Source organism: Chaetodon trifascialis, chromosome 5 (assembly GCF_039877785.1).
Source record: "Chaetodon trifascialis isolate fChaTrf1 chromosome 5, fChaTrf1.hap1, whole genome shotgun sequence".
Lineage (NCBI taxonomy): Eukaryota > Metazoa > Chordata > Actinopteri > Chaetodontiformes > Chaetodontidae > Chaetodon > Chaetodon trifascialis.
The window spans coordinates 19,270,001-19,278,680 of record NC_092060.1 but is presented as its reverse complement, the minus strand read 5'-3'; the positions used below and the strand labels follow the sequence as shown (position 1 = coordinate 19,278,680).

At 39.6% G+C, this 8,680-nt stretch overlaps 1 protein-coding gene across 1 annotated transcript in view; it reads right to left on the bottom strand.

Moving 5' to 3' along the window:
* Positions 1-404: 404 nt before the first annotated feature.
* Positions 405-8,680, bottom strand: part of ccdc88b (coiled-coil domain containing 88B) — a 42,914-nt gene continuing 34,638 nt past the window's right edge. Inside the window, exons 25-27 of the mRNA XM_070962431.1 lie at positions 5,122-5,229; positions 3,049-3,200; positions 405-1,247 (exon numbers count right to left, since the gene is read on the bottom strand). Of these exons, the coding sequence (XP_070818532.1) occupies positions 892-1,247; positions 3,049-3,200; positions 5,122-5,229 (616 nt within the window). The 3' untranslated portion in view covers positions 405-891. The remainder of the gene's footprint in view (positions 1,248-3,048; positions 3,201-5,121; positions 5,230-8,680) is intronic.

Here is an 8,680-nt window from a genome sequence, read left to right as displayed (position 1 = left end):
TAATTTAGCTCCGTCAGGTTGCTAACTTCAGCTGAAATGACTGGTGCTCAGTGTTTAGCTAGCAGTGTTTTCAGTTAAGCTTGCTAGCTAACCATATGATTGACGCCATTGGGAAAAAAGGGAATAAAAAATGATTAAATCTGTTTTGTTTTGAAGGACCAAAAAAGGACAAGGAGTCAATAAATAAAATGAAGTGAGAGATATACATCGTTATAAGGAATCAACTGATTTTTGGTAAGGGAAAAAATACTATTATTAGGCCTCAGTGATGTATTCAGTTTACCTTTGACTGTCTAATAACAGTTTTAGGGCTCCACACTAGAGAGACACTTCATTCCTTTACAACTCAGCAGCACATCACTGAAAGAAGGATTTATTCATTCATGTATTCAAAAATACTAGAAGGATTTCATATTTAAAATAGTCAGACGTACAAAAAGCATCAAAACAGTTTGCCAGGAGCGCAGAATATAAAAGGTTTGTTTTTTAATTGAGAGCCGACTGCCGTTCGTTCTCAGGTCGTTGCCTTGTCGTCACTGGAGTGCTGATTGTCTGGAAGGCACATGAGATCACAGTCTAATAGGTACATGCATGTTTTATTAAAAAGAATATTGTCTGTATTTTGAGTGATTGTAGAAGATATGACTGCTCTCTGAGCACAGTTTTACTTTATAGTCCAACTGTCAGCTTGACATTTAACTTGTTACCCCATAGACCTTTCATAACGCTGTGCACGTAGCATGCTCAACTACACACACTTCATCTGAACAAGTCATTTATTTATTAACAATAAATAAAAAACAATTCTTCCAAAAAATCTCACAATTATATTTTGGCATTTTCTTTCTTTTAAGAAAAATCTGACTAAATGGGAAAGCGCACACAACTTCCTCATTCCACTTTCTCCTCCTCACTTCTGCCTTCATCCTCCTCCATGCTCTCCTGACTGGTAAGTGGTGCGTCTGCTGCCTGGGGTGCGCTTGCTTCGCCTCTCTCTCCCTCCCAGAGGACAGTGGAAGTGTTCTGGCTGGAGCGCAGCCGCAGGCGGGGCGGTGTTTTGTGGTCACCGGGACTGAATGATTGGGAAACCCCAGAGCCCCCTCTGGCCAACCCAAGCCCCCAGCCATGACGGGATCCCAGCTTCCGACGGCCCCCGGAGCCTGAGCGCATGGCTGGAGTCCCAGGAACCGAGATGTCCGGCTCTGCTTTTCTCGTGAGAGAGGGAGAAACCGGAGCACTGCGGGGGTCTGAAACAGTATGAAATGCATTCAGGGTTATTATTCCTTAAATCCCATATTCATACATGGTAGTATTGTTAATATTCTGACATCAGTAAACCATTGGCTCATTCTGTGATATGAGTATAATCAATGTACAGTACAAGACCCTGAGCATGATAGTTTTGGATTGTGCTACAGCAGAAACCACAGTGGTCATGTACATAACAGCTCTTCCTCCAGTGCAAATTCAGTTTCAGAGACAACTGGCAGGTGCAGAGCTAAATTAAGAAAATGTGATGAGCGACACATTAAACGCCCCAAAAATTGCTCCTGATAGTCGTGCAGCTCTGCCAAATGTCAGTCTGTGAGTGAGTGAATATGTGAATGAGAGGCATTGTGAAGCACTTTCATCTGCTTAAGTAGGGAAATGGTGTAAAATAAGTGTTTAACCCTTGATCTGAACTCCCTATTTAGCAATTATATCTTGTATCCAAACAATTAAATGTACATGTTTGTAAGGTACTGTAGCACACATGTTGAGTGTTTATCCATCTATTTGGAAGCGATTAGTTATTTACGGTGGATGTAATCTAAATGTACCACTGTGTTTTTATAATTTAATTTTGCTTTGATTTGACTTAGTCTTTATGGCATTTAAGATAAATAATGTGTAATGCACACCTGGAGAATGCTGTAAGCATTTGAAATGAAAATTACAGTCATGATACAGAAAAATGATAAAGCTGAAAATGCTACTTTCAAAATGTGGCCACAACATGGTCTAAAATTAGTATATTTTATAATAATATTACAATGTATAAGTAATGTAATGATGACATGGACACAAGCCTGACCTTTATATTCAAAAAGACGATCCAAGCCTTTTTAACAGTAGATTTTATCACATTGAAATAACTATGAAAAACTCCATTGATGTCTGTCTGCTCTCTGTTGTAACACTGGCTGCAGCCTAAAACTGACCTGAGACCAGTGGTTAAAGTCAAGTTAACATGCCATAAATCAGGTTAGTCTCAGGGTTAAATGTAGCTGCAAAGGAAAATGTCATCTTGAACACAGAAGATAGGAAAAAGTGGAGTTTGTGTGAAATGTCTTGGCTGACTTAATCTCTCTATTACAAGACAAAAGCCACCAATCATCTAATCTATTTAGAGCTGTTAAAGTGGGATTTGAACTATTTTCAGTGTTACACCCTGTGTTTGCTACATGCATCATCTTTTGGTGAGATTTTCTGCTTCTTCCACTTGTAGTTGAGACATCGAGTCTCTCTCTGGCATTCAGGCTCATTAAAAACCATCAGTCTTGCTGGTGAGGAGCAGAAAGAGGCCTCCCAGTTCTGGTTCTGACACGCAGTTAAGGAGAGCTGGGATTTAGGTGGGATAATCGAAAACACAATGCTCTGAAAAATTAAATGAAATGGGAACAATAACAGCAGGTCAAAAAGAGAGGAAAAAAAACCACATGAATGCAGGTTGAGGCTTAAATCCTGGCTTTGAAAATGTCTGCAGAGAGATTTTACCCCTCTCTCAGCCAGTAAATTCATTCAACAGTCAAGGTGCATAAGAAGAGAATGAAGCCTTGCGGATCTTTTCCTTTCAACATGTGGTTAGCAGAGAAAGCCAGCCTCAGAAAGTCTTGGCACTCTGCAGGGAGAGATCTAAGGAGAGGAGAGCGGTATCAATGCTGACCACACTTGGTAGTCATGAGATGATTTGTATGCATGCCTGTAGCCTCGCTTGATGGGGTGAGCATGTGAGCATATCTTTGTGAAAACCAGTCGGCCGGTGTGTGCGTATGCGTGTGGTCTCACCAGGGTGAGGCGTGTGTGTGTCTGATGTAAATTCAGTGCTGTCGGCCAGGTTTTCCACGCTGCCCGCAGCGGTGAAGAGGGCGCGTCCCTCTCTTCCTCCTCCCCGGGGTTTGATTAGCTTCTTCATCCTGTCTGCAATCCAGTTAGATTTCCTGCGAGGGCACAGAGGACAGGTACCATTTACAAAGAGGGATGAACCAGGAGATTGTGTGTGTGTGTGTGTGTGTGTGTGTGTGTGTGTGTGTGTGTGTGTGTGTGTGTGTGTGTGTGTGTGTGTGTGTGTGTGTGTGTGTGTGTGTGTGCAGTGATTTTCCAGAAAACACTCGGAGGATGCCAAGTGTCACGACTGCTGCATCTTGTTCACAAAAATGCTTTGCGATTGCTTCCTGACATGAACATTCAAAACGAGAACAAAATGTTCCTCAGGGTTCCAACTGTCATTTATTACGGCAAAGAGAGCGCTCTGTAACATGACATCAAGGAAATCAATTTGGAAATGTTATAATTAAAATGTCATTACCATATTCATTTGTAGCAGGGACAGAATGCATTTTTGTGACACTTGAACATTTTATACACAACAGCACTAATCATTCAAAGTGGATTTATGCTACGAAACGCTTGCCAGCTGTCTAATACAAGACAGGTAGCCTTCCTCTGAGGGAACTGGCTGTTCTGCTAAAGTTAGAACAAGTTATGACCTGAGACAGCTGTGCTTCAAAAAAACAACAGAATATCGACACTACGACCTCAGTTTACCACTTTATTTTCTAATTTGAGCTAATTTCTGGAAACGAACTTTCATGAAAGTTCCACCTTCTACACACTTTAAGAAATCAGGGTTTTTAGGTATAATAGAAAACACAATGGAAGGGAAAATGAAATTAAATGGCATCAAAATTATATATATATATGTATATGAATAAGCCATCATCCCCAGGTGTACAGGGGAGGAACTAGCTTTTGTTACCATAATTAGCAATAATAAATGTTGTTGCACTGTGAACTCAAATCCTGCTCTAAAACCTCAATATCTCACAGAACAAATTCCATGTAAAGTGCAGAAGGAGGCACACAACCAAAACACACTTTGAGGCTCTACTTAACAAGGACTTGTGAACCCAAATATATTCAGGCTACGAGGCAAGCTTGAGGGAGCCCACCACTAGAAAAAAAACGAAGCGGGGAAAATGGTGTATTCTGTGTCCCTCAAAGTGTCTGGAATAAAAGCTTTTAAAACAATAAAAAAATGTCTGAAGGAAAAATGATTGGACGGCCGCCTCTCAGAGCTGATTCCAACAAAACATAATAAAGAGGGGAAAATACTAAAATAGTAAGCTGAAGGCCAAACTCTTGACATCTTTTGGATGTTTTTGTAGAGCAGCTTCCTCCGTTCATACACTTCCCAACTGTCATCAGAGTCATTAAAATATTAATATGGCAGCAATTAGCAGTGAAGTAAGTAATCAAAATTTAATTCAAATTGACAAAATGTATTATGTGATAAAAAGGACACTTGGCTAAATACTCTGTGAGGTTTTTGATGCTCACTTTTTTTTGGCACCATTTAAAACCTGGTGGCTCAATCTGGGCTTAATGTAGTGTTTCTAATATGTTGTCTAATGGAGTGGACAAAATATTACAAACATCTGTGAACATAATATAGTGTTCATTTGCAGCCTCTCTGACAAAAAAAAACCTTTATAACATCTAGTATTTTCAAGTCATTGATGTATATTATTGATATATAAGACCCGCTCAACTCTGACTCAAAATGCAGATTAAAAGCTGTTTTTAACTGAGTTTGACTCAACTTAAAGCATTTCATCATTTCATTGCACCTTCTTCGTGATTTTTTTTTTTCTCCTTTTTTAAATTTTAATGTCTTTTAAAATGGCTTGTATCCATTCCTGTTTTAACCTCATACTGTATGCTGTATTTCTTTTTCTTTGTGTAAATCATTATTAATTGCATTTATGTATGAAGTGTGCTGCATAAACACACTGGCCTACTTTTACCCTAACTAATACACTGGCATCTCTGTGTGTAAGTTTATATATTTTTATACAGTACTTGGCCTTGCTGGCTGGAGGTTGCATGCTGGGCTCCAGGACTCTATACTGATCCATGATCTTCTCCACCAACTTCTGCTTCTCCCGGCGGAGCTCGCTCAGCTTCTCCCTGAAGGAAAACATATAAAACATCAGAACAAAGCAGGAAGATGAAGGGGGAAAAAAAATGGACTAGGAAGATCTATTTGATTAATTTCATGCATTCATTATCAGCGTGAGTAGTCGGGATTATTCTGAAAGTGTGTATGTAGTGTATGATAGCATATGAATCAGCCCATTCCAATAAAATCTCTGCTGAGATATGGAGCCTGCTGTACTGTTTGAACTGGATTCTTTTTAAAGTTGCAGATCAGAAAAGAGACCCCATGTGGATGTTCATGTGCTGCTGGAGAGCAGAGGGTTCAGGGTTCGAGGGCGTGGACAAACGTTAAGCAGGACAGGGTTGAAAAACACCCTGCACGCTCAGCAAAACTCCGTCGGATGAAAGACGGCTCAAAGTAAAAACAGTGAGCACAAAGTGGGTGGCAGTATGAGCTGACTGTTAGTTACTGACACTCAGCTTTGAGCTGAAAAGATTAGGAAGGTTATTGGAGATGAGTAACGGTCAGTATCAAGGCCTGTGTATATTTTTAGCCATGCTAGCAGCTCGGCTCTGGCAATGTCAGCTGGGCGGTCGCTCTTTGGTGATGAAAAATATCTCAACTATTTGATAGAATAAATATTAAAAAACTCTCTCTGGAAGATTAACAAAGAATTCTGCTTTGAGAGCAACGCTGCAGCACTGCACTGACATATGAAAGAGTTATGCTTTTTGTGTGTGTATATATGTACTGTATATATACTGTACATTGCATATATATGGTAGGCTTATTATATGGAGCCAAGCTAACAGTGTGGCTGTATAAAGGGCAATATCAGTCAGTCACTTTGGTGCAGACTGAAATATCTCCACAAATATTTAATGGATCGTTATGAAATCCCACAATAAATCCTAGTAACTGGTGATCTTCTTTTAATGTGGCACCACCATGAGACAAACATCTGTGATTTTAAAGAAATGTCTCGACAACTATTGATTGGATTTTCCTGTAATTTGATAGACACAGACTAATGACGTTCCCATCAGCCTTAGCTGCAGCCTACTTTATGTTTAGTGCTATTTAGCCAAATGTTAGCTAACACGTTAAGGTAAAACGGTGAATATGGTAAACATTATATGTGTTTTGCATTAGTATGTTAGCATGCTGGCGTTAGCATTGAGCTCAAAGCACCACTGTGCCTGTGTACAGCCTCACAGAGAAATGGCTTTAGACTCGTCTTGTTTTTCATATTTATAATTGGCTTGTCTAATTCATTGGATGTTTTCCAATTTAATAATGTGGCCATCGGCTCTGGTTATTTTTGTGTCCTTCAGATCTGTTCTGTATTACCTCTTCAAAATCCTCCTACTTCAGTATGTGAATCGACTACAAACCAAAGCCTCGAGCTCGCAGCAGACCAGTATCAAATGTACGCTATTAAATAAGTTTACTTTGATGAAGTGCTCTTGAAGGCCACTTCGATTCATTTTAAGAAAGCTTATAAGGCCTCTTCACATATTTGCTCACTGAATTCACAACATTTCTCCCAACATCAGTCTGGAAGGGCAAAGTCGCTGCATCAGTTGATCAGTATCACTCACAACAAAACTGATTTTGTAAATCAGTCAATCTAAACTGTCTTTTCCACTTTCCAAAGTCTTGAATACATTTTGCCAGACACTTATTCAGACAAAATAAAGAGATGAGACTACTGAGGCAGGAAGCCCAGATGTCTGTGAAGTATATGGAGTCCTTAAATCTGCTTTTACTAAAGAAAGTGTCCTGTTTATACATGGCAGTCTATACAGCTACACTCTTTAACCAGACTGGACATGTGATATCTGGTGCATTTCTGGACACATGTAATATCCCATCACATGAACTCATCCATTGGACTGTTATGTCATCCTGCTTGTCTCTTCATGATAAGCTTGTGTTGTGCTCTTCATTCCACCGACGTACACAAATAAAAAACTGAATATGAGCCTCAGACTCAATTTGCCTTCATCTCATTTTCTAATGCCTGTTTTTTCAAAGTAAGAGAAACTGCAGGCTGTGAAATAGTAACATCCGCCCCCCTTCCAACCCTGATACCCTATTTGGAGTCGTATCCTGGTGTTAGTTTGGATTACATTCTCATTCCTGATGAACCACACCGCAGTTTACTTGGCTCAGGACAGAGACCTGCGTTTCCTGCTCAAACAACCTGAACCACAGGAATAAAGACTCCAGCTTAAATAAACTGCTCCAAAAATGCACCTTTGATTCTGAACATTAGACCTTGAGATGTTAATACCTCATCAGATAATTCACAAGGAAATGGATCGAGGAATCTGCTTGTAGAAAAAACACAAAACCTTTTTGATCTCAGAAGAGGTTTTAAGAACCCTGCTTGTTTTTGGTTTTTTTTTCCCAATACAAGTACCATTACCCTGAATACTAATTCATGACTAAGAAACAGCACCCCGTTCAAATAATACCTTTCAAAATATTAATGTCTTTGCATTCAGCAGCAATAGGAGCAGACAGGGTGATGCTGGTTTAAGTCAGGTTTGATATGGACTCAAACTGTCAGAGCACAAACTTGCAGTGACAGCCTGAAGGTCGTCCCTGGAGAGATGCAGCGTCTGAAACAAGTCGACATCAAAAGTGCTTGATATCAGCGACGCCTCTCTGAGTGTCACTCTCGCTAATTACATTTCAGCATTCTCTATCAGCAGTATGTACATACTCGCTGAGTTCTGTCTGATGGTGAATTCTTTACAACAATGTGTACACAAAAATAAGTACTGCACCCTTATATCCAAATAATGTATTATGAATTATTATACATTATTATATTTTATGGCCACTTGGGGGCAGCACAACAAGCTATAAAAAAGGACATCTTAAGGCCTTTAAAGTTGACGGGGGACCGGCCATCTGATGAATGGAAATCCAATATGTACTCTCTTTTTAACTCTGTTTTAGTCTAAAATTAACATCTGTTGGAAATATCTTAACAGCTAAATCTTCTGCTGTGTTCACCAGCTCACTGCAAACCTTCTCTGCCATTTGGTGCCAGTTAGATAGCACGCAGTCAGTTTCCAGAGGTGTTCTGTTGAAAATAGCTGCCTGCTGCTTCTGTGAACAACGCTGATGGGAACCAAAACAGTCAGGTGAAGACTCTGTCTTTGTCACTGCAAACATTACGTTTAGCCATTTGATCTATTGTTAATGTAAAAATACTGATTAGCAGCTTTAACTTCTTCTTGGATCCCCGGTACGCCTATCCTGTTAAAGGTACCCTGTGGCGTCTCTAGTAAACAAAGTTTTGTTTACATTTATTGTTTCTCGCAAAACGCCTTTTGTGTATCCTTAAGGCCAAATATATGAGTTGAATACAATTCCTTACAGGTAAAACATTTGCAAAAGAGATTATATTTTTTATATTTTGTAACCTACATTGTTTTTAACCATGTTTGGCAGCTTGCAGTCTTC